Source organism: Rousettus aegyptiacus, unplaced genomic scaffold (genome assembly GCF_014176215.1).
Source record: "Rousettus aegyptiacus isolate mRouAeg1 unplaced genomic scaffold, mRouAeg1.p scaffold_m13_p_9, whole genome shotgun sequence".
Classification (NCBI taxonomy): Eukaryota; Metazoa; Chordata; class Mammalia; order Chiroptera; family Pteropodidae; genus Rousettus; species Rousettus aegyptiacus.
Window position 1 is genome coordinate 85057905 of NW_023416312.1, and position 26159 is coordinate 85084063.

General features: G+C 36.7%; 1 protein-coding gene and 1 pseudogene across 1 annotated transcript in view; one reads left to right on the top strand and one right to left on the bottom strand.

Annotated features, from left to right (window-relative positions):
- Positions 1-606: 606 nt before the first annotated feature.
- Positions 607-26159, bottom strand: part of GPC4 (glypican 4) — a 102373-nt gene continuing 76820 nt past the window's right edge. Inside the window, exons 3-9 of the mRNA XM_016133534.2 lie at positions 20442-20833; positions 10032-10197; positions 5253-5383; positions 5018-5164; positions 4044-4180; positions 3186-3361; positions 607-3092 (exon numbers count right to left, since the gene is read on the bottom strand). Coding sequence (XP_015989020.2) covers positions 2893-3092; positions 3186-3361; positions 4044-4180; positions 5018-5164; positions 5253-5383; positions 10032-10197; positions 20442-20833 — 1349 coding nt within the window. The 3' untranslated portion in view covers positions 607-2892. The remainder of the gene's footprint in view (positions 3093-3185; positions 3362-4043; positions 4181-5017; positions 5165-5252; positions 5384-10031; positions 10198-20441; positions 20834-26159) is intronic.
- On the top strand, positions 24685-24802 carry LOC118607978 (annotated as a pseudogene).

A 26159-nucleotide genomic window follows, 5' to 3' on the forward strand; every position in this document is an offset into this window, starting at 1 on the left:
ACCTACTTAAAATCTAACTGCAGCACCAACTATCTACATCTATTTTTATTTTGGTTCTGTAATCACAAATGATAAATTTTACTTCATGTAAACTGTTAAATAAATTTCTAATTGGAACTAAAGTTAAAAAATGCAAGTCAATTCTTCGTACTTTTTCTTTTATCAAAATAATAGGTGCTAATTAGTATTTTTTGAAATAAAATATAAATCTAAGAGTCATAAAATGTTTTTTTCTTAAGGTAGGGAGTGGGTGAAGTGTTTGAAAGAAAAATAATTTAAAAATGACTTTGTAAAACATAAACGCTTCCTATGCTATTAACTGAGACTTTGAAAAAGCCATTCTCCTAACAGCTTTTATTCTACCTCATACTGTGAACTCTTAAAAGTTTTAAAATATTCAACTTGCCTTTATTCTTTTCTTAGGGGGGATGAGGAGCCTGCCAGCTGGTTAGAGGCCAAGAGTTATCCAGTCAGACCTGAATGGAAAAATCTAAGATTTGTTTATTTCAAAGTTCAAGTTCAAAAGCAAGAGACAATTTAAATAATAAAAGAGTAACAGGGGAAAAAAACGCAAAGAAAGAAAACAAAGCAGTAAGAGTCCAGAAGAACATTCAAGAATATTTAATTCGGAAAATGTTATTGGTTTGGAGAACCTGACTGAAAGAAACAGCTGGGCAGAGTTCAACGTTTTAAATTAAAAACAATCAACAAGGTCTATGGGGATAACTCTTCGAGCCACATTTTGGAGACAAGTTTCATTTCTACCAAGTAAAAGTAATAGCAGTCTAAGTAAAAAAGAAAATTCCTCACAACTGAGGTAGTTACTAAGTATCAGCATATTTTCCAAGTTCTCACAAGTAGCTTAGCTATTTACAATCCATTTTTCCTCATAAATAAGTGGAGTGCATTTTCAATTTTATGTCTCCTGTGATTTTTCTTAAAAACAAACATACAAACAAACAAAAAAAAAACACTTATACACACCAGCCAGAATATGCCCATTTTATTAACATCATGCTTTAATAAATAACTGGCTACTTCTAATAAACTTAAGCCTCTGTTTACAACAGCCCCTGATATGCCATTTTGATCATTCTGCAGAATTTGGTGTTAAAAGTTGAATGAATTGTAGACCCTGAGCTATCAAGTAATTATGTTTCAATATAAAAATAGAGAATTACTCTTATAACTGAAGATTGAACAATAACACAAACATCTTCTCTGTGGATTTTAATGTCTGTAGAATTCATTGGGAGCTTAATGGCTGTCTAAAGTAGAAAGAGACTTGCAGAATTTTCTTTCTGAAGATTTTTGGAAACTCTTTTTTAAAATGATTTGTTACATTCTTATAGTTTTACAAGCTGTCATTTGGTAAGGACACAAGGAAAGGGTTCCTAAGGGGCCAAGGCAGTTAGTCTTTGGCCTGAGACAACAAATAAGGCCTTTGCCAGTTCACCCACCTGGCTAAGGGTCACCACTAAGATGTACTCTTCACAGCTCTACCTACTTCCACTCTTCCCCCCAAACCCCCTCCACCAAAAAAAAACTAACATATGGAAGAAAATATAGATACCCAGATCTCCACCAAGTGGGCTTCTTGGCTTATAGGGTAGCATACAGCTCTAAACCACTGCAAGTCCTTTGCCTCTCTGATGAGAGGGGGCTGAGAAAGAAACAGACTCAAATAAGACACCGTAGAATCTCTTAAAAAAACTGGAACCCTGAAGCAAATTCAAATACAAATGCACAGATTAAAAATTTTGCTCAGGTGTCAATGCTATTCCCTGAGCCCAGGCTGTACTTACCTCAATTTTACCTAGCCCCCAGACAGCTCCCTCTGTATGGCTGGATTTGAAATCTGTAACACTTTAACACAGGGGACCAAATGAGATAGTTGGTCACTTATTTCTGTCATTGGGATACCAATTTAAGGAGCGTCAAGTGTGGGCATGAAGACCAGCACACAGTGGCTTGCTAACTTACCTGGATAAAAAAAAAACACACAAATGAACAAAAACTCACCTCTAAACTAAGTGTAAACATGTGATAACTGGGATATCCTGAATGGCCTTATATCTTGCTAGGGAAAATGTATCAAGAGTCTTCTAAATGGGTTACACTATAAGCAGGCTCAAGAAATAGACCTACATGTGATCTTCATGCAATTTATGCAATTCAGCTCAACCAAATGAGCAGTCTGCAGTCTCTTCCAGTCACTAGCTATAAATGAAATATAACATTCTTTTTGTATTGATGCTTGAATACACCTGACAAGTGGCTTATAAGCCTCCTTATGCCCTCACATCCTGGCCTAATTTAATAATAAAAAACAGAATCATCTCCTCTTCTCTCAAGAAAAGGCAACTAAAACAACAGGAATAAATGGAAATTTTACTGCTTGTTGGGCTTTTTCTTTTAATAAGATAACATGATAAATAAAACCTGCTTCTGTACAGCTATTTAATATCTCAGAAATACGTACATGTTACATGCCAAGAAAGGACCCTGGTTTTCTTTTAAGAAACAAGGTGAGATCATAATTGAAGAAAAAACCCACAAACAAAAACGAACAACAACAACAAAAACAAACAAACAAACAAGTGTGATAAAATCACAAATGCACAACTAACTACAGTTCTGTACCTACACTGCTAGCCACATTTACCATGATTCTGGGGAACCAGAAACTGACTTAACATACAAGTCCCCTTTTCCTGCAAAACTGAATGGAAATAAAAAGGTCAGCATTTCCCAAACCAGTGGCCACACAGTAAAAACTGTACATCGTTGTCCATTCATTTGAAAAGAAAAGTCACTAAGATGGTGTAAAAGTGATAACCGGTGCCTTTTAACTTTTTTGATGATGAGCATTTTTTTCTCTAAGATTGAGAATTATCTCCACTCTCTCTGCATAACCAGGAATAAGATGCAGAAAACAGCGAGGAGGTAGGGCTGTGCCCTAACACAGGTATCAGCGTAGCTGGCTTTATCGCCACTCTTCCCAGAGTGGTCAGTTGCATTATACTCAAGCTCCGAAGGGCACCGCTGATATTCACATCCACTTCCACTTCCTTCTCCACTGCTTTCATCATCTATTAAAAAAAACAAAATAGAGATTTCATTCCTTTTGTTCTCATCACAAGGCATACAAGAACAATTTGTACCTTAGAACCACAAATGCTTACTGATATCAAAGAAGTCCACATCATTCCCATTGTAAGCATTCTTCATTTTACTGGTCATAATCCGAAGAGCCATGATTTGACGAAGGATCAAGATATCAGGTTTGCTGGTGTCAACCTGAACCTCCGGATTACTGACCTGGTTGGCTAATCCATTTCCTGTCACTGCAAACAAGTACCTGAAATAAGAAATGACCCCATTGAGATGATCGGTCAAAATCAAAAGTTACAGAAGTTCAAAGATTTCTACCTTGATTTTGGTATTTCCATTGAGTGCAATTAACTGGACATTCTTCCATTTCTAATGAACACGAATTTCTCCTTTTCCTGGGTACATATTGTTTCTCCAATTTGCCCACGACCTTTTGAAAGCTACCCTTTTGCAGAGGTTGGTGGGTCAGAGTAAAGTGTTGAGATAGAGTGGGTATTTATTTAACTTATTGAGTGTGTATGGGAGGAACACAGGACATCATCAAATAAGACAATGATGCACTTCCCTCTCTGTTGGGGCTTTTGAGATATGGTGCTTTATAAGGCCAGCCCACTGGGAAAAGAACCATGGGTATTAAATATTTTTCAAGTGACACTGCTGAAATGGCTTGATCCTTGGTTGGAGCCATAATACCAGAATATGACTACTATTACAAACTATTGTCCCAGTACAATTAGCTAGGTGCTTTCCCAATACTTCTATGGCAAAGACCATTCCTAAGAATGTCTAGAAGCCTTCCATGCTGTTGATACCTACTGTGAATTGCTTCATGATACCTCTCTAGATTTGACAACTGAGAAAACCCTCTCTGAAGGTTACCCAGGCATCTAGGAAGGGAGAGATTACAAATCCATGCAACAGAGGCTAACCTGCTTTTGCCTTTTCCATTCCAGCAGTCATCCTCATTACCATTTCCTGCAGCCATCCTCTCATCATTGCAAACATTGCTAGGAAGAGAAGACCAGAACTTCTTGGCCTGTTTCAATTTCTCCTTGACATCAGTAACCTAATTAAGAAGTAAAACATAGAGACCTCTAGAAAATAGCACAAAACTACCTTACGTTTTGATTATTCCGAAGTATCTCCAGAGTGATATGGAATTCATTTTTAACTTTAGTCACCAGAGGAAAATTAAGATCAAATTTATACTTAGAAGTACAAAATCGCTCAAATGAATTAAGAGTTGAAATGTTCTAAAGGAGTTGCCTGGGTACACAGTTCACTCTACCTCTCCATTATAACTGACATCTGAGGCCCACCAGGTTCTGTGCCCTGTAGATACAAATAAGACACAGTCTCTTCTTGCAAGCTTTTTATAGTCAGGATCAAGCTTATGTATTGTCCACTCTGTGAAACTTGTGCCCCTTGCCCTCCTGTATGTTCTCTCCTACTATTGTATTTGGAGCATGTATGTTGCTATGGATAAAGCAGTTTGCTTACATTTCTCACCCTTCTCCTCCCCTACCATTTACTATATATCACCTTAGTTAGTAAGCTCGAATGTTTGCACTTCCCTCTCTGTTGGGGCTTTATGAGAACAAAGACCCATCTTATTCCTTTGAGCTGCCCGGTAACTAGCACAATGGTAGACTCATAGTAGATGCTTAGTAAATACATGGTGAAACAACAGGGAGGTTGTGAGATAAGACATTGCATCACATTTCCTAGACTACATATGAACGTTCTGAGCTAGAAAGTGAGAGAGGCAGATTTACTGACCCTCATATGCAATTTGCTAGAAATAGTTCACCTGAAAGATACACTTGTATGTTAAAAATGCATTTTGAGCAAATGTTTTCAGTATTTTGTTATTAAACATGGCCATTCCTGCCAAACTGCTCACCAGTCGGTCCAAACTAGTGCCAGCTGCTGTGGTTGGGCGTTCCTCTAGGTGATCTGGTCTGAAGCGAGCACTGAAGGCACTTTCGGAGATGGACCGGGAAATTCGTTCAGCTGGCAAGGGTTTGGGTGGTCCACATCCCTGGAAAACCTGCATTGATTGGAGCAAGCGTGATCATATTAGAGAAGTCATAACACAAGCTGGATGGGGTCTCCAGCTCTCCTTCCCAGTAGTTTACCTTCTGAGATACTTGCACGCTATTGTCCTGCATGTTCATAATAGCATCAGAAATCTTCACATCGATGGGGTCCATGACCGATTCAATGTTGAAAGGGCCCTCTAGCCTCTCTACCACCATCAGCATAGCATCTAACATGAGGTTTGGAAAAGAACACAGCATAAAAAGTAAATCATTAGTTCAGCCTTGGGTAATCAGTCTGATTATTTTACTGTCTTTGTTTCCTGTGGGTGTAGAGGGGAAAGCACACATCATAATCAATTCATGCTTTTATATCTATTTCTATTAAACCAAACTATATTAAGTCACTGTGTATCACTAGCTCTTTAAAGTGTGAAGAGGCCAGATGAATGCTTCATTCCACAGCAAGGAAATCCAATCAGGAATTTTCTATTATACTGGTTATTCCTTTGTGTGTCTGTGGCTGTCACTGTTAAGACTAAGCTAGCTCCCAGCTCACAAACCCAAGGCTGGAGGCAGAATAACATGCCAATTCCTTCAGACTCCCTAGGATCTTTTCATTTCAGGTTCCATTTAGAAGAGTCAAAATATACATCAGTTAAAATCCTAGCATACCAATTCTTTATTTAATTTTTTAAATGAAATTCTTCTAGATCTTTCACAGTTAGAAAATACAAATAAAAGTATTCTTATGAATTTTAATGACTTCAAATAATGACATTTTGAAAAATGTGATTTTTGGAATAATTATCATTTCAAATAGAAGGGCCTTGATTTATTTTAAAGCAAAAGATGTACCTCTTTTTATTTAAGTGAAAATACAACACAACATAGTATATACAAACCATGTACTCAATAGCATGTCTTCACTGATTACTCTGCAGATCACTTTTATGTTGGCAGAGTCTAGAAATTTCTAGCACACACTGAATCTCTTAACGTTTCCTTTCCAGGCATATCTGTTGCAATTATGAGATTTACTATTTTTGCCTGATACATATTGGACAATATTAGAAGAAATTGTAAATGTAATCATGTTTTCTACCCTTTACACTCCAGTGCTTAAAGCATGGCAGGAAAAGGTTAGGTTCACATTGTCCACAACACTTTGGGAAGTCCAAGGCTGCTAGAAGAACTAGTTTTCAGAATATTGTGTGTCCTTTCTCAAAGAACACTGCAGACCACAGCTGAATTTCTTTCTACCTAAGCTTTCTAGTGAAAAGGAGTTTCGGCATCAGCATATCAATGAAACCAAATTTGGTCATCAACCTTTCATGTTCGACCTAGAACAAATGCAACATAGCATTTTAAAGCACAGGGTCATTTCTCTAAACTACAATTCCAGTGTCACAAACCACAAATAGATTTCCATGAAATGCAATTTTTTAAAAAGTAATAACAAATGAAGTTTCAGATTGCATTGTGGTATGCACCAATAAAGTGACGCTTCCAACCTCTAAGTAAAGGCTGCCAGCATGAATATACCATTGTATTTGAAGAGAGAAAAAAAATGCTTTTGATGTGCTAGCAAAAGGAGACTTTTGTAAACAAGTGGAGCACAATTTAAATGTGTTCGTCACTGTCAAAGCAGCAGAGCTGTCATGTACAGAAAGGACATTCCTTCATTGCTGAGAAGTCAGCCTTTACTCCAAATAAAAATATTATGAATAGACAGATAATAAACATCCAAAATGCAGAATTTAAACAAGAGAAAACAGCACATTTTATAACTACTTATTCCCCTAGTGGTGAGGAAAGGCCAGATCACTAATGTGTTTGTGAAAGAGTGAAAGGAAACATAAACCCCAATTCTTCTGGCTCTTTGGCGTCTTTGTAAACTCTGAGCTGGCTGGCCATACACAAGGGCCTGGGAATAGAAAGTGAAGCCTGGCTTTTGTTGGGGGTGGTGCCATGGCGTTGTGTGTTGCACAGCTGAAGAATGTGAATGAGGACACATTCGGCCTATGGCCTGCAGCCCAGGATCTGAAGCTACCCTTAACCCCTAGGGGACGTCATGATTGGCTATCAACTGGACTCTTCCTTGCAGCAGCCAGCCCTGATTAGAAGCATCAAGTGAAATCCAAAGATGGTTGGTGTGAAGTTTTGGTTTTCCTCTGGCTGATCTAGGTTGCAGGTTTCTTGTTTACAGGATTTTGACTGTCTGCCTCCTGCCAGGAACTGGCTGGTGCCCCACCAGCAATCCCAATACACCAATACTAAATTCCCATTGGCAGCAACATGTGACAATAAAGTTGGCTAGGAGTCGAACAATGTTAATACTACCACAGTATGTGATAAGGAACAGGAGCACCTACGCATAATTTATAGACTCTCCAGAAACTGACATTTTTGGTGGTGGAGGTATGTATGGGGCAGTATTTGGTTCATTTTTCAGACTGAAAGTTTCATTATTACCAGCCTTTTTTTTTTTTTTTACAAAACCAAGTCCAAGGTGTTTCAAATATTTGGATCTATCTTGATAAAGGCTGACAATACTGTAATAGATGCAGTTAAAGAGAGGAAAGGGAGGGCATGGCAGCTAGAAGGCAGGTTGGGGAAAATCCTTAGTTTCTTTGAAGGGTCTAGTCCAACTGGAGGATTTCAGTGCTCAGGATACTGGCATTGAGTTGCTCCCCACTCCCAAACAACAAAGTGCCCCTTTCTCACTAGGTAAAATGATTCTTTTTGTACTGTGTGGCTAACAATCAGAAACCCCCATCGTAAGCTCCATGATTCAACTGGCAGTTTCCCCACTTAACCCCAAGATTTGCTTTAAAGAAGTAGGGGAGAAAGCCCTTGATCATTAACTGCAATCATTTAAAGGGGAAAGAAAAATTCCTTGCAAAGAATAAAAAAGAACTTATAGCAGAGGCATGTAAATTGGGACTGAATTCTGCAACCAGAGTAAATTAATTAAACCCTTTTGAAATTTCATGAAAAAGCACTGGAGATTAACAATATTTATTATTCCTGGCCTTTTATATCAGTTTATTAAAAATAAAAAAATAAAATACCCATTAAAAATGAAGTTTAGATACAATTATACACTTCACCTTCCAAAAAAAGTTATTTAAAAATAACTGAGGAAAATTGATTTTAAGATCCTATCAATTTCCACTAGTGTTTAATTTTGTTTCTTGAAAGATCTGCTATTTAAAACACCAACAAGACCACCAACAACTTAAGTCCTTCTTGTTTTAGGGTACCTGGTTAATAGAGTATGGTTTTCATTTGCTACGGACCTGCAAACTCTTGGAAAAATATATAGAAGAATTTGTATTTTAATACAGGATAAGTTATAGTTTCAGCCAGAACATTAGAATAATAGAATAGTGCAAGGGTCAAGATCCCTCTGTCCCTTATTACTGATGCATATGTAGAAAAGTAAGGAAAACTAGATCACTGTCACAATACATTTTTTGTATGATGTGGCCAATTCCACTCCTTTACACCCAGAGACTAGTGTGTTAGATGTTACAGGAGAAAGTGAAAGGCTAAGCAACTTTTTTAAAAAGAAAAGTGAATTGTAAACTTGACATTTGTGTGTTGGGGCGAGGGTGTGATTTTAAAAAAGAGAAAGAAAAACATCAACTTTATATCTACAAATGTCATGGGCTTTTATTTTCATGGGAAATATTCTAAAGTAACAATCTCTCCCATGGGTTCATTCTGGGCATGATGTGCCATTTGTGTGTGTGTCTTTGCTGATCTTATGCCTTCCCTTTCATGGGATTCTGCTTTTCTGTGTGTAGAAGATTTTTTCAGGTCTTCTAGCTTTGAGCTATTTAGGCTACAATTGTGCTGAAATGCTTAATATTCACATCTCTTTTTTTCCTGTGTCAGTGTTCTCAAGAATCTGTTGGAGCCAATTTATTGATGCACTTTCAAAAAGAGTTAATATGGCAATTAGCTCTCATGCAGACTAAAATGCATTCCCTAACACCAATCTCCCCGCCCCCGAAAGCCAGCAAGTCGCATACGTGTTCCCATGATGTGAAAACAGGTCCTTATAAAGATGTACAAATTCTCGAATTATGCAAATATGACTGGGATGATCAAATCTGAGTTTGTTTTTGTGAGGTATTAGTATGTGTGCTTGGCCCCACTAGCACTCAGCATTAGGAGGTTCAACACTGTTGTTTCAGAACATATGTATTAAGTAGGCATCAAGGAAGTTGATGACTGGACATTTAAATTATTCTTAATTTGTCTTTCCCCACAAATCATAATTAACCCTCTCAGAAACTGGCCACTTTACTTAATATTGATGCCTAGTTCCAGTAATGGTTTTATAGGTTTTAAATATATGTAAGAATATTTACCTCTAAAATTATCAGGGCAAAAGTTTTTCCATTTCCCCCAGAGCAGTTCATTATAGAAACAGAACCCCTAAATTTCCACAATCAGATTTCACCTGATGCAAATTTCCAATGAGTACCCAGACGGTTTACAGAAGATTTGGTTGCAGTATAACAGATATAACATTTTAAAAGCCACTTTCACAGTGCAGTAATAACTGTATGCCAGCATTTACATGGATACAAGCCTATGATACATAACTAAAACTGACCTTTAAGGAGAAAATGTCAAAAAGTCACTTTCTTGTTATTAAACTTGGTATTCACTGTGTCTAATGTCTTCAGAAATGCCACCATTAGTTCAAGAGAACATTAATTTGTAGAATGGTATGAACTTTAAATACAGTTAGAACTCTGGCAAACATTAAATAATGAACAGAAACTTCATAGATGACAATATTCTTTGTGGTCAGGAGCTGAGTTATTTCCAGTAACACCAACAGATTAATCACTTGCTCACCTATGAAATTGTTCCACTCAAAATCAAGATCTCCTTGGTTGGCCAAACAGCCTCGCATGATGTTAGAGCAGTAGTTGTAACATGGCTTCACAGTCACTAGACCCTGGCAGTGGGAGCAGTAGATCATCTTCAGTAGGGCGTGGGTACACTGGGCTGTGGGATTTACCTAATTTGGGAGAAGAAACAGACAATGGTGGGGCAAAGACAGACACAGAAATTGCAAGTCCATCGAGTTGACATTTAAGGCTTGGCCATGAATTTAAGAATCAGTTGTGATAGATCACATTTAGTATGCCTGGCCTGCTTCCTGAAGAGGTGGACTAGAGCAAGATTAGATAAAAGGAAGGTGTGTGGTGGGAAAAAGGGAGAGGGCAGAGATATACATTGCATTACATTAAATAACCAAGCTCCATGTACCTCCCATTCCTCCTCCCTGTCTGTCTCTCAATCTCAATCTCTTTCTCACATACACACTCACTCTCACTCACATTAAATGCTTCAATGATTTCAAAGTCGTTTTACAAATAACTTTCCAGGATCAGCCATGAAACACAGTAGTAGAGGCTACCTTTACCAGCCCATGGTGCATGACCTGCTATGGCCTCTACCGTCACTGTTTGCCTTGCCAGTCTAGAACATGAGCACATCTTTCTTTACAAACACACCTACTACAAAATTATGTTTGTAACTTAACCACCTAAACAAGTTTTAGAAGGGTACCCAGTGTGTAACTCTATTCTGTGCCTATAGCTGTGCAGAATGCAAAAAGAATGTATTCCACAGGGAGGAATATGAATAAATTTAAACTTGGGGTTATCTGAAGAAATTCCAAGGCGTGGAGTCCTTAGGGAACACTTGATGAAAGAGGTGGATGTCAGTTATATTTTGAAGAAGGGTTTGGATTTAAGTAGTCAGATAGAGGGGGGACATCCAGTTAGGAAAAAATGAAATGAACAAAAGCTGTAAGAGAATGTACAGGGCACATCGGAGAATCTTAGAATGGGGTTGAAGAATTGTGGGAAATAAGGTTGGATGCATAGGAAGGAGTTGTGCGTGTGGCTAGAATTCAAAGGGGCTTCAACATCAGGAAGAAACCGAGACACCACATAGCAGGTCACTGGGGGCTACTAAAAGTTCGTAAGGCAACCAGATTGGGCTGCCTGTCCCCTGCAGAGAAATGAGACTTAGTTTCATATTCCTACTTCCAAAAGGTGAAATTGTCTTGGGCATAGAAGAGCTGATCTCATCTTGTCACTTATTTTCATCGCTGCTCGGAAAGGATTATGGCTAGGTATCATACATTGGCAGCTAACCAAAAGTTCCCGTCTTATCATTCTCTACCCCACTTGCCTCTTTTGGAGCCCAGTATCAGAAGATTAGGACATTTCTCTCTATCAATACCGACCAGCTCTACAAACATAGACTTTTGAAAGCAGATACCAACACAGTGAACAGATATTGGGATGCAGGGCCATCCAACAGTGCACTTCATCTGCTCTGGGTGTGACTTTGGATACCACTTATCAACAGTTCCCCAAGGAACAGAAACCTGGGGCGGGGAGTGATTAGTACTATTAGAGGGAAAACTTAACCCTGTTAAGCCCCTATGTGATACATGCGAATACGCACCACCTCTTATCTCAAACAGAACTCTAGCCTAAAAGCAGCGAGAGAAAACATCCAACAACAAAATGGCGATTATATAAAGTGAATTTTCCGATGAAGAATTAGGACTTTTCCACAGTTTTAACCAATCCCAAATGTTTTCCTAGGTACTAAATCAGTCCTTTTGACCACGTATTAAAACCTTGACTAAACAACACCCTGGAGGAATGGCCATTCTAGATAGCTAGGTTTTCTGAATAGCTAAAAGTTTATTCCTTTAAATAAGTCACATATAGTTAGGATGTTGATATTTTTCTACCTTCTCATTTTACGGATAAACAAAAAGGCCTGGAGAGAGGAAGTGGCTGGAAAATCATAGGATCAGAGATGTCTTAGACAGGGACTTAGAGATCCCTGAGTACAGTTTTCACATTTAAAAGATAAGAAAACCTCCTTGTAGCTTTGCAAAAAGAAAAAAAGTATCATCTGAGATATATGGGGCACAATCAGAAAAAGCATACTTCAAATTTGAGATTTTGTTGAAGTTTTCTCTTTCGTCTTAAAAATGTATTAAAATTCTATATTTTGTTCTATAATAAATGTTTTCTTTGATAAAAAAAAAACACTAAATAAAATTTTACAAGATAAGAAAACCAAAGCCAAAGAGATGAGTCAACTTGCTGACAGTCACCCTGATAAATATGACTCTAGCACTACACCTTATTTCCCAGATGTATCATGTTTCGCTGCCTTCTTAAACAGAATCTATTAAACTGTAATAGTAAGTTATCAGTTGTTTTCGTCTTTATTTTCAGTTAGGTTCCACATTGATGAGAGAGCTAAATGGCTGAATTTTAGAGAGGTAAAGAGTTATTATATGTCTATGAAATATAATAGAATAGCATATGGAATTTGTTGAATATTATGCTTAAGAGGAAACAATACCCAAAAAAGAAGAAATGTAAAATGCTAAAGAGTCAAGGAATAGTTATGGAGCACCTACTATGTACCAGGGATTATTCTGGAATGTATTTGTGATTAGGTAACAATGCAAGTAGAAATTTCTCTTTTATAATGGAACCTGCTCTGGAAAACACACAAAAAATTCCAAAATGCTATAGGCCTTTAGAAAATAAGCAAAAATTTAAACCTCGATTGTTATATTTAAGAAACATTTTTTATTCAAATAAGTCCTTTCCCGTTCTTTTTCTTTTTTAACTCTAGGAAGTAGTCCATTGTATTTTTAGTTCAATTATAAGTCTAATTGAACTAAAATTAGTGGACCTTGTAGTACTCTCTCCTAAGATAGGCTGACAGAGGTTCAAGTTTTAAAAACAGACCAAACTAAATGACACAGTAGAGTTTTATTAAAAGAAGGTTATTAAGCTGGATTTGGCAGAGTTTTTCCATTTCATGCTTTGGCTAAATACTGGCTCATGCTCTGCACATGATTTGTTGTGTAACTACTGAAAATGATCACAAGGAACTCGGCTCTAACACATTCTGGAAACATTAACTAATACCAGAACTAAGGAGAGAGATGGGAAAGATATAACAAAACTGGGACAAAAAAGGACATATTAAATACCAAAGTTGGAGACAATCTGTCTTTCATCTCATAAGCACCAATCAGACCACCATGCGGTACTTTACATGAAGGGAATTCAGAACCTGGGGAATAAATCCCTTGTGTTGGATGAGGCCCTGGCATAGAGTTTTAAAATAGTCACAAGACATAAAGAAACAAGGGTCCCCTGCAATGCTCACCCCTCCAGAGAAACTGAAAATAATGTGACCACACCTCAGGCCTTAGGTCCCCAGGGTTGCTGACCTGCCCAAGCTCTGGATGGTGAACCCAGAGTACCAAGGAACAGCTCTACCTTCTGACTATGGACTACTCCAGTGGAGAAACAAAATGGCTGCCTCTCTCTTGAAATCTTTGAGGGCTTCTTGGTAAGAAGCAATGTAGGTTGGTAAGAGAGCCAAAAGGGTACCACTGCCACAAGGAAGAAAAATCCAAACAGTATATGGCACTTTAATTTCTCTTGTGGAGTTTCTGGTAAGTCTAGGATCTCCTTGATCCAGTGGTGGCTCTTGCTGTCATATCATGATATACCAGGCCCTGATGGGTGCCCTTTCACAAGCTCTCAGTGGTCTCTCCACTATACCACAGGCAAACCTTTCACCCATCAGCAAATATAATAGTGGACTAAGTCATATCTTGTTCTGAGAATTTATTAATTTTTAATAGAAATTCAAGTTCATTCACATTCGACTTCCTTGTAATACTAAAAATAAATTGTTTCTCCTGAGTCCCCAAAAAACTTATTTACAAAAGAAGTTTTATTCCAGAAAACCCAAGACCAAGTTGTAGGTCATGCATGTTACTTGGGGATTAACCATAGGGGTAACCATATTCCAAGGCTTTTATTTTATCCTCAGCTACATATTGATTCTCTATGGTATGGCATGCCACTGAAAATTCTGACTAGATATTTAAATATTACATATTGTTTACTAAACAATCTGATTGTTCCTTAGGGTTACAACTCTTGACTAATATTTGATATATTTGCCTTTTGTTCAGAGGGTCTATTGAGCCCAGATGTCAGTGACTTCCAGAATCCTTGGAGCTGGGGTAGCAGTCAGGTAGTGTTTTGACTGCTTTTATAAAAGTCACATTTTTCAGACCTCTCATAGTGATTAGTTTCTCAAAATGATATTTAGAAAAAAAAACATGGAATGGAAAACTGCACACTCATCCCTTCCCCCTTTGAACCACCAACACAAAGAATGAATTAATGGTCTCAGAGAGAAAATGCTTATTTAATTTCTATGGTTTCATGATCATGAAAACCTTAATGTCAAGATTAAAAAAGAAAATATTCTTTGTCAGAATAACTTGTGTACTGATAGCTTTTATTGGATTTTCTTGATTTATACGACATACTTACAGAGTACTTACTATGTGCCAGGCTCTGCTCTAAGTGCTTTATCTGTATTAACTACTGAATTAACTAATTTAAACCTCAGAATAATTGTATGAGATATTATAATTTAATTTCACAGATGAGAAAGCAGAGATCCAAAGAGATTAAGGGACTCATACAAAATTTTCCAATAAATGGTCAAGATTTGAACCCCAGCAGTTTGGTTCTAGGGCAGGTACATCAGACTCCGTTGATGATTATCTGAATGGCTTCTTTTCAATAATAGACTATATGAACCTTGAGGGCAACACCTGGAGCTGGTCCTTCTCCCAGACCCAGTACACAGGGTATCTACGCACAGTGAACACTCAGCTATGGGGTTGGATGCTTTCTAGTAAGAATCTGCAGTTTTCAAACTTATTGAACAAATGAATCAGTTTTTATGTTATAGAGTAAGTTCAGATGCAACTTTTCTATGTGGAACAATTCTGACTAGATATTTAAATATTACATATTGTTTACTAAACAATAATGACTTATTCGGCCAATGCTATAGCCTTAGAATGGTTCAATATGCTACAGGGGTGAGAAAAATGCATGTTACCCCAACACACATACACACACACATATACGGAATTCAAAGACTCAAGGAAACACTGCTGGATGTGGAGAGAAAGGATTTCACTTGAGCAAAACAAAACGAAAAACACATTTTGCTGAAGTTTTCACATTTTGAAAGAATTTCAGCTAAATGTATCAGAGATTGTCAATTTCTACTAGAAAGTGGGGCACTACTTATATAAGAAAGAGGTTTTGACTATGTAAGAATGGGGTAGTTTGATGTGTTTACTTTGCAGGGGAGTATGATAGGGATCATCTGGACTCAATATTTCTATATTAACAAATCAAAATCAATCTGAGTTATTAAACACTAATGACAATACATTATAAGAGCCAATTTTTAAGCCTTATAAAATCCTTCAGAACTTACTAAGGTCTTTCTAAATGTTAAGGTAACTCTAGGAGGTGCCTTAGAATTTAGATTTTAGGAACTGGTCTGTGTTTCTTGGAGAAAAGAATCCTCATTTCCTTTATAAGTTATTAAGACTCTTTTAAAAATATTCCTTCATGCCTTCCTTAGGATATACATTTAACTTAATATCTGCATGCCATTTCTGCAATAAGGTCTTTGCAGAAAAGTCCCTTTGTCTGCAAAGACTCTTCTAATATAGATTGAAATTTTCTATGAAATAGCCTGTATTTTCCAAGTGCCACATTAAAAACTACTGCAAGCAGCCTGAGCAACAACAACAACAACAACACTGGAGCAGTGCTCTTCATGCAGCCTGGACTTCATTTCAGTAATTCAGAATGAGCCTTAAGCCACATTGCACAGTGATGGCAGTCAATATGCTGTACCGAAGTTAAAAACACACTTTCCTTTAGTTTATTCTAGTTCCTAATATACATTGGCTGCAACATTTTTTCTTGCACGGCCAATAGTACCAAACAAATGGAAAAGGTCTAGATTTTATCTGTTCCTTAGTAACATAAGCACCCAATAAAAATAATAGGAAGTATTTCCCAAATTTATGACAAAAGAGATAGGGAACCCAAACATGTGGTAAGATGTGATGAGTTTATTCAGCAACTCTCCAACTAGTTTTGAAATCAATGTACACACAAGGAAAGGAGGTTGAGATGTTCCTAACTATTTCCCTGATAACAGAACATTAAAGACATAACAAAATATATGGAATAAGCTAGGATTCATTCAGGAATGTTTGCAGATAGACTGTAGATAAAACTGAAGCTATATAAATACACAAAAGTATGTCTTCTTTTGTTTTAAATTATTAGACTCAATTATGACCTAGAAGTCGAAGCATCATTGTATTACTCCCTTGTAGAAGGCTCTATTTTTGTTTTGAGAGTATGTAATCTCAATTTATTCTATTCTTGACACTTTTCACATTCCTACCATCATCATCTCTACCCCCACTATATCTAGAGTACCACCTTCCTCTTTCAATTCCAGTTCTTAGGTTGTAAGTGAAAAGAACATTAAGGGTTAAATAAATGTCTACACTTTGCTTCTGAAAAGCTTTTTATATTGACCTTTTCTAAGATTTATGTTTATAATGATTCAGGAAAGTGGCAAAATAATTTGTATAGTACTCTTGTAAGTGTTGGAGCATTGTGAATAGACAAATGAAGGAGAAGCAATGAAAACTGTTTTCAAGGCAGGACGGCCATTTAGACATCACAATGGTAAGACACCAATTTCTAATTATAGTCCCTGTAGTTTGGGGTGGAGGTATAGACATAGTCCCATTATGTTAGCATTAATTGAAACCATGAGAATGCAACTCTCTTTGGCATAAGAGCTATTAATTTTCATGGTGCATGTAACCACTTGTGCATTTTTTAAAAGACCACAACAGACTTCACCCTTCTAGGCAAAACTGCTGCTGACAAGAAGGTAGATAAGAAATATATCATAAACCATGACAAGTAAAGATGGAATAAGTAATACAAAGATGTGCAGCACAGGAGTATTCTTGAATCATCTGTTAAAGACTTTTCTGTGGTTTGAATTGTAAAGCTCAATGAAGTAAGATGAAATCATTGGATGGTTTGGGCTCAGAGAAACTTAGGAGTAACTTTATTTTTAACCAAGTTAAGCTTGCTGGTACTAATGGCCTTTAAAAAGCTTAGTGATAATCACTAATTAGGAAACACCTTCTCCACTCTGAAAGGCCTTTGTCAGGCCAAGGTAATTAAATCTGTTGGAAACCCAAAAAAGCAATATTTCTTAGGTTTTTCTAGTTGCAAACTACACTTGGAACAGTCATCAGAGGAGTGGGAATCCATAAGAAAAAATAGTGCTTGGGTAGCCAAACTAGGAGAAAAGCTTACTTATTTTATTAATCGAATGTAGATTTTCAACATGTTCAATAATTTGAAATATTTCTGATAGCCAGATCATTTATTAAAAGCGGTTTAACTAGTAGTCATACTCAAAAATTAATGTAAGGGATATTTCTCTAATGTGCAAGTATTCCTTACATACTTCTAAACAGAAACATTACAAAGATAGGTTTTTACGCAATTTGTGTTTTAGCACCTTTAAAAACTGATTCGATGCCTGAATGTATTATGATATAATTTTGATAACTTTCCCATCTTAGTTAAAAAGTTTGATTTCAAGTCAGTCCGTAAGACTAGAAGAAACTCAGCAGTGAGGCAAAACATTTTAAAGCTTCTAATTGCAATACTTAAAGTAATCACAAAACAGTGTTCTCAACTAAACAACTGGCTAGTAATGTTTACCCAAGGTAAATTAAGCTCTATAAGCTTGTATTCACTGTATTCTCATATAACTCGGCATTTCTCTTAGGCAGATATGAAAATACAATGAATATAGAATAAAGATCAATTCTTAAAAAAATTTAGGGTTACATTTAGAAAGTAACTTACTCAAGCAACTTAACATTAATGTACACAAAAAATGTCTTTCTTGTTTTTAAAAAATTGTTATACCAAAGGAATGTCAGAAATTGGTTTTGACTATTTCATTTTGGGTTACATACTCTGTACTGCATAGGGAAGAGTGTTTGAATTATAAATATGAAAGTCAATCTTCCTAGTTTCCCACTTATTTTGAGAATCAGGTGAAGAAGAATGCAACAAAGGGAAGCCACAATGGCTTACTTCTCCTTACCTCTGCAGGTGGGCTGATGTGGACAATAGCAAGCCTTCTACTCCTCAATTTTTTAACCTGCAATGAACTGGCTTAAAACTGCTTCTTTCTTTATCCACCGCCCTCCACCCAAATTAGGGTTCCTGAGGTCTCAGTTCCCTAAGAGGGTTCCAACCCTGAAAAGTGAGGCTAACAACAAGACAGGCTTGAGGCAGCTGTGTGGTCCTTTCCTAGAAATCAACTCAAAGGAAGGCAGGTGGTTATTGTAAATAAACCACTTTTCAAACACTTATAAGGGGCTTTCTCCTTGCCTTTCGAGTGTGCACGCACATGTATGCACACACAGACATGCGAATTACACAGCAGCGCCTTTCCACCTATTCAGCTTAAGAAGAATACAAGGAATTGTCGAAAGGCGGAGAGGGGGGTTACGTGAACTACAATGTAAATAAATTTGATCTGGATTAAATATGCCTTATTGATAAACTCTGGCATGAGCATCTCCAAGATTAATCATGGTTGCTGAAGTTGGTAGAAGTTTAAGAATCAGATTATTTCTTCAATTATAACCATCATCTCCCCATTTGCTCCCACCCACCCTCATGTTTCAACAATGGTTTGCAATTTGCAATAAAAAATATCAGGAGTAAAAAGAGTGAACAAAAACATGCTAGAAGGAATTGTTTTCTGACATCTTCAGGCCTTGAGAGAAAAAACAAAACTAAAATAATGAATGCAACCAATCAACAAATCCTTATTCTCATCCAATTTTAATATGAGAGATCCTATAAGCACCTATTTTTCTAATAATGCACAATTCTTTAGAATTTGTATCTTCACTCTGGTAAATATAAGTTTCCTCTCTAACTGGGGTGACCATGTACCCTGGTCTGCCTAAGACAGTTGTGCTTGCTATCAAAAATTAGTGGCACATATTGTCTGAGTATGATTGTTAATAAGCACCTCCTGATTTACACAATAAGCATCCTGGTTTGGACAATAAATTATATGGTCACCTTAACTTGAAATGAACTCTCTGATAGGCAACAGGTTGATATTTTGGTGTCTGTATTGCTGTCCAGTCCTCAAAACAACCAAATGACCTAAGCAGAAGCTGTTGTCCTTGTGTAGCTAGACTTTTTAGAAATGAACTAAAATTTGGCTTTTTGAGGGCCTAAAGGTAATAGCACTAAATCAGTCTTGCAAAGGTAACTGCCCCAATATATTCTATTTCTTCAGTGGTATTGAGTCATAGAAGGGTAGAGGTAGGAAGGCCTTAAAGAAGTTTTCACATTTCATCAACGAGGGAGAGGTAAAGAAACCATAGGATCTTTCCTCCTTGAAATTTCACTGAAAACCCTACTGCATAAAACAGCAAAGTTTTTCTGATGAAGCCAAGAGGTAAAGTCACAGATGCTCACATAGTCTCACCCAGTAGAAGTCACGTCTCCCTTGCCTCTTCTCAAGGAGGCCCCGAAGTACCTCCTTAGCTAGTTCCAAAAAGCACAGTCTGAAAAATACTGGTCTAGCCCAATTCCTTTAATTTACAAATGAGGAAAATGTGGTTCATTTCATCTGTTCTTGCCCACATATTGCAATTTCATTTTCTCTATTGGTAATTCTCTAAACAAGGTCATAAGTCAAGAACAGGTGGCCCATGTTAATTATCATAGAAAACTCTGTCTTAAGAGCTCTGGGTACACCTTAAAACAAGGAAACATATAGTAATGGATGTTAAATGCTTTTCTAGACTATAACTAGTAGGCTCAAACATAGTTGTTCAAAACAATCTAATGTGGAGTCTGTCTGTGTATGTTCCTTTTTCTACTAGGGGAGTAGACAAGGAGCTGAAAAAGAGTATGGAGATATTAAACCCATTTTAAATTAAGGTTCCAAAGTAAACATATAATCCTACTTTTAAGAATAGCTACTAAAAAATCCACTGAAAAGAATGACAATGACATATGAAGATGTTCATCATAGCATTATTTATAACTACATGATGTACATATATAAAGACAAAGTATAGGAAGAAGAGGCAAAAGGAAGATTTGAAGAGGAAAGATTGTTACTGAGCCAATAGAATTCTACTGATTTGTTTTTCGACCTCTCCCAAACTTTTTTTTTAAGGAACAAAACAAAACAAAAACACAGAATGTAAATAGTGCTTACCACGGATACTTTGCTTACTACATCTCTTGCAACTGCTAAGCCTTGAGCAAAAGTACGGGCTGCTACAAATGCACGAGTAACCTGTAGCTTCAATTTTCGAGGGACGTCTCCAAAGGGTTTCAGCTGCTCCGTATACTTGCTCACACATTCAAGATACTCATCTGTGAAGTGGTACTGGGAGTTCACCAGGCGGAACATCCGCTCCAGAAGGCGAGCCCAGAAATCATTTAGCATTTCTTCCAGGTTCACATTTCCTACCACATAGTAGCGCTTCAACTCTTTGAAGAGATCTTTAAATAGCTCAGAATTTTGCATGTATAAGTGGCCATATGTCTTCACAAACATGTCATTCAGGGATTTCTCTGCATTTTCAAGTAGTTCTTTGAAGAATTCTAAAAAGAAAACAAAAATGGAAGGAACAAGAAAGTTTCAGTAATTAAATAACAGTGCTTTTCAGGTAAATCTGAAAACAACAACAACAAAAATAATCACAAAATTAAATAAGAATACATGCTTGTATATATGGTAAATTTCTTTTGGGGAACTTGACATCTGATAATTGTGAATGAAAAGAAATCTATGTCACAAAGTAACTTACATATGAGTATATATCGAAGAGATAGAAAAATGAAAATTTCATCCAATAACATCAGGAGTCAATACAGAACACACATACACACACATGCATGTACACACTCTTCCCTCTCTCTCATTCAATCAAAAAGGTAAATAAAAAACTGGATAAATATGGGTACTTAAAGTCTAAAACATGGTTTCCCAGAACTTTATGCTGTTAAAAACTAAACCAATGTTAATAATGCTTCCTAATTGTAACCTGACACCAGGACAAGTATTTTCAAAAGGTGTTATTTTATTTGGACACAATATTTTTTCTCATTCCTACATCTACATGACATGCAAGAAAACTGCGTGGGAAATGCTTGAGGCAAAGAAACATAATGAAATACCCCAAGAAGCAAGCATATAAGTTTTCTGAAAATAAGTTCTCAGGTGTTCCATATGAGATTGGTACAAACTGGAGTATTGAAATTGACCTTGAGTTCCTAAAGAATTCATACACTAACATCGCAAGATTTTTTCCAGTGCCCTTTGAGAGAGAAAGGGAGGAGATATGAAATGCATAACAGACTCAACCATATATTTGGTGTATTTGTAAGACAACAAGAAAAAATAACTGAAAAATTATATAAAAATAGCAGATTATTTCAGATTTACATTAAGTGTTGAAGATTTTGGCCTCTTTAGTTTTTCCTGAGGCTTTCCTCGGGAAGTTCAATGAAGACAAGGAGCTAATGGTGTACCTGTTACATTAATCATTCTTAAAGAATCTATACCTGGTATAAAAATAAACACCTCATTATATGGAGTTTTTAAGTAGGAAATGTAATAAATACCAAAGCAAAGTATGTGTGATTTGTTTGCGTGATTTTTTTTCTGAGGGGGGAGTTCTCTCCTTTCCTTTTCTGTTTAGTTTTCCTTTCTACTACTTGCCTTTTATTTCCTGGGCTCTCTTTATAGAAAGGGGAATGGATTCCCTCTGAAGAGTAAAAACGGGCAAGTGAACACCCTCATCCCCATTACAATAGAAGCATGCAGCCTGGCACTTTTAATAATGAAGGCCAGAAAGTACACATGAAGCTAGGGGAACCATATGAAAAGCATCACTCAAATCAGGTACCTGGGAAGGTCTCCGATTTTCTCCCAAATCCCAACTGGTTCTCAAGTGTGGTCTAATGATAGGCGTGTTAGAAATCCAAGTTCTTGTGCCTCAGCCTAAACTTATTGGGGAGTCAGAAACCCTGTAGGTTGGGCCCAGCCATTTATGACCCTGCTATACCTTAAAGTATGAGAACCACTCACTGCTCTAGCCAATGACACTTCTCCCATTTTACCTTTGACTAGCAATAACCACCAGCTCAGGGACTGTGTTAAATATGAAGCATTCAGATAAGTATTAATGTTTTAATTAGGGGAAAATGTCTTTCCAATGAATTGGGTTTTAAATTTTTTTTATTGCATTCTCAGTTATGATTTCTTTATGATGTTCTGGGGACAAATTTTCTTGTGCAGAAATGTCTCACAATTAAGTGTCAAGACGTAGGTGGCTCTTCTCTAGAATTCAAGTTGGAAAGTCTTAAGGTGAGAAGAGACTTGAAAAGTCATCTGGTCTACCTTCCATACCTTGCTTTAATCACCAGCATCCTTGCTAAGTGGTGCTGACTCATCAGGGACATAAAAGAAGGTACACTGAGTTGTGTTATTACATGTCCAGTGTGTTACACACATAGACAGCTTTCACCCATTAGAAAAATAAACTGTGGTCATTGAGTTGAATATACAAGCCTTGCATCAATTCAGTGCTATTAATATTTCATAATCCAAAGAGTAGATTCCAAGGGCAACCATAGGGTGTTCCTTATACAGCCAGTCCCTGACTTGGGCAATGGTATGATTTATGGTTGATTGACTTTAGTGGTGAGTAAGCAATATGCATTCAGGAGAACTGTACTTTGAATTTTGAAATATAGTATAATACTCTCTTGTTATGTTGGGTAACAGCAGCAAAATGATTTTGCTGAACTTTTAGTAAATGTAAGTGTTCTGAGCATGTTTAAGATAGGCTAGGCTAAGCCGTGATGTTCAGTAGGTTAGGCATATTAAATGCATTTTTGACTTACCATATTTTCAACTTACAATGGGTTTATCATGTCATGTTACCCTATTGTAAGTAAGTATTGGATTTTTATTATATTGCTCATAAAATTGGCACACATCATTTAGTGTAGAAACAAGATGTTGAAAATTATTTGACTTGTGCTTTTATGACTCAGTTAATAAGTAATTATTAATACTCACCTGCATTTCTAATGAATGGCATCTACAGCTGCACTGGTTTTAAGGGTGGGGGTAGAGTGGCACATCAAGCTTAGTTTTAATTTAAAAACTCTATGAAACACCAACATTCGTCCTTTAGCCTTCAAAGTGCCCCAGGTCAAGAAAACACTAAAACATTGGTCAAGAGCTTACAGGGTATAAGAGAAATGACCTAATGAAAAATAGGACTGATTTCAAATCAGCATGTACTCTGTCCAACACCACCATGGACCTTATTTGTTTCCCATGGCTCATATTCTGTTTAGGAAGGGTGTGTGTGTGTGGGTGTGTGTGTGTGTGTGTGTGTGTGTGAGAGAGAGAGAGAGAGAGAGAGAGAGAGAGAGAGATTAGTGTATACTTTAAGAGATTATGTTGGTGCTACATATATATTAAATTCTAGTTCATTTAAATCATTCAGAAAATTGGTTTTCTTTCCTTCACATTTTTTAAAGACTCCAGCGTGGCCATCTAAATTGCAAATATAAAGATCATTTGAGTGAACTATACATAGAAATTCTATAAAACTGATATGAGTTAAAATCTGAGTATTTTCTCTCCAAATGGCTGTACAATTTTTTAAGTATGTACTGAGTGGCTATTAATGACTCAAATCAAAGCACAGTTTTACCATGCATTTAACCTTCCTCCTCAATCATACTGTAATGAAAATTTCTAGAAAGATAAATTTCCCCCATCCAATTCACCTTTACTTGCCACATGGTTTTATGAATGCATCAGAAATCTTTAAAGCATCTATTAAAATCCTTCATTTTATATAATAAGTTTTAAATATCCATCTATATCACCCACGTAAGTCAACAGAACAAAAGTCAAAGGATTCAACTCATTTCTCCTTAGACTTATTCTTACTGGCCCTGCTAAATGGGACTATTCTACTTGTGTTTTTTGCTCCCAAGAGCCCGATTAAGGAGAGTAGACATAAATTATAAAATCCACATTGATTAGGTACAATATCAAGCAAAGCATAATAATTTGCAGTAAGGAAAAAAGGGGGGGGGAACCTTTGCATCTATTCCGCCTATCAAATAGCAGCTCTATGTTCTTGTATAATGCTTTCACATCCTGCTTGTTTATTTCTTCCTATGACAGTTCCTTCTATAATGAGGAATAAAACACAAATTAGACATTCAGGTCTTGGTCCACAGTCATCAATAGCAAGTTTATTAATTGCTGCAATTCCCATCTCCACTTTTCTCCCCATTATTTGGAATTCAGGATCAGAGTCAGGCTTTAACTGCGGAAGAAAAACTGTGTAGGCCTGAGACACCTAGCAATCATCACCTTGTAATCGTTATGCCTTAAGTCAATTTTAAGACAATTGGTGGCTAACTACGGCTATGTCACCTGAACAAGCCTGATCCTGTCTGATCTCAGAATATAAGCAGGGTAGGGCCTGATTAGTACTTGGATGGGAGACCACCTAGGAAGACCATGTGCTATAGGCGTAAAAAATTAAAAAAAAAAAATAAAATAAAGGAATGTAAGTTGACAAAGTCCTTGCAATCTGTGAGGTCAACCAAGGATTGCCTCACCTAAAACAAACAAACAAACAACAACAACAAAAAACAAGACACTTGGTGGTTAAGAAAGAACTCAGCCAGGAGCAGTGTAAACCAGAGTTTTATAAGGATCAGAAGCTGAGTTAATCGAAAATTAGACGTGTGTGTGTGTGTGTGTGTGTGTGTGTGTGTGTGTGTATTATCTACCTGCAGAGCCAAAAAAAATTAGGTAAATACAGTGGTGATGGATTGAGTGTTGGGGACCAGGAATGATTTTTCTCAATATAATTTCTCAATTTTGTTCACCTAAATTTTTCAGTGGTTGTTTATAGTCAAAAGAATACCTTTATATTTTCAAAAATAACTGTATTTCCCTACATTCTATTAATTCACCTGAATTGCTAGAGGCTTTAATGCATTTTTTTTACTTTTTCCAATTTGTCTACAGTGAGCATTGTGATACTTAAAGAAAAAACATTTTTTCAAAAACTCACCAAAGCACTTCTTACATTTTTTATTAAGAAATAATAAATTTCCAGTCAAGATTTACTTTCAAATTGTAGCAGTTTGAAAACTATGGAAAAGTATGAAAAAATATAAATTACCCCAAATCCCTCCATTAAAAGAGCAAAAATGGTTTATTGAATTTTCTTCCTGCCTTTGTCCTATGAAGATATGTACTGTCACATGGTTATGATCATGCTGTATTTATATCCTGTTCTCACATAACACTACGGTTAGAATTTCTTATGTGATTAAAAATTCTTCAGAAACATCATTTTAAAGAACTGCATACTATGACACCATAGGGACAGATCATGATGTAGTCATCATAGGACATGTAGGCTAATTTCCTAGTTTTCATTATTAATAACACTGTGATAAATATCCCTGTACATAAATCTGTATCCAGATCTTTCATTCCTTGAGATAAATACCTATACATAGAATTACTAAATAAAAGAGTATGAACATATTCAAAATTTCTGACACATTGCCTAACAGACCTCCAGAAAAGGTATGCCCATGTAGCAACCTCCCTGTTTAAGTCATATTACTACAAGAGTTTCAACTTCTGCTAATTCTTTCAAATGAGAAGTGATGGAGATGGGCAGGGACAATGAACAAGAAAGGCCTGGCTGCCTTGGGAATTCTTTCAGTCAATCAGTTAGGCTCATTGCTAGATCAAATAAGTCTTTTTCTTTGCCTGAACAGACAGACACATGGAAAGAAGGTGGGCAGAGATGAACAACAACGTTCTCAACTCCAAGGCTCAAAGTGCAATGAACCAACAAAGTAGATA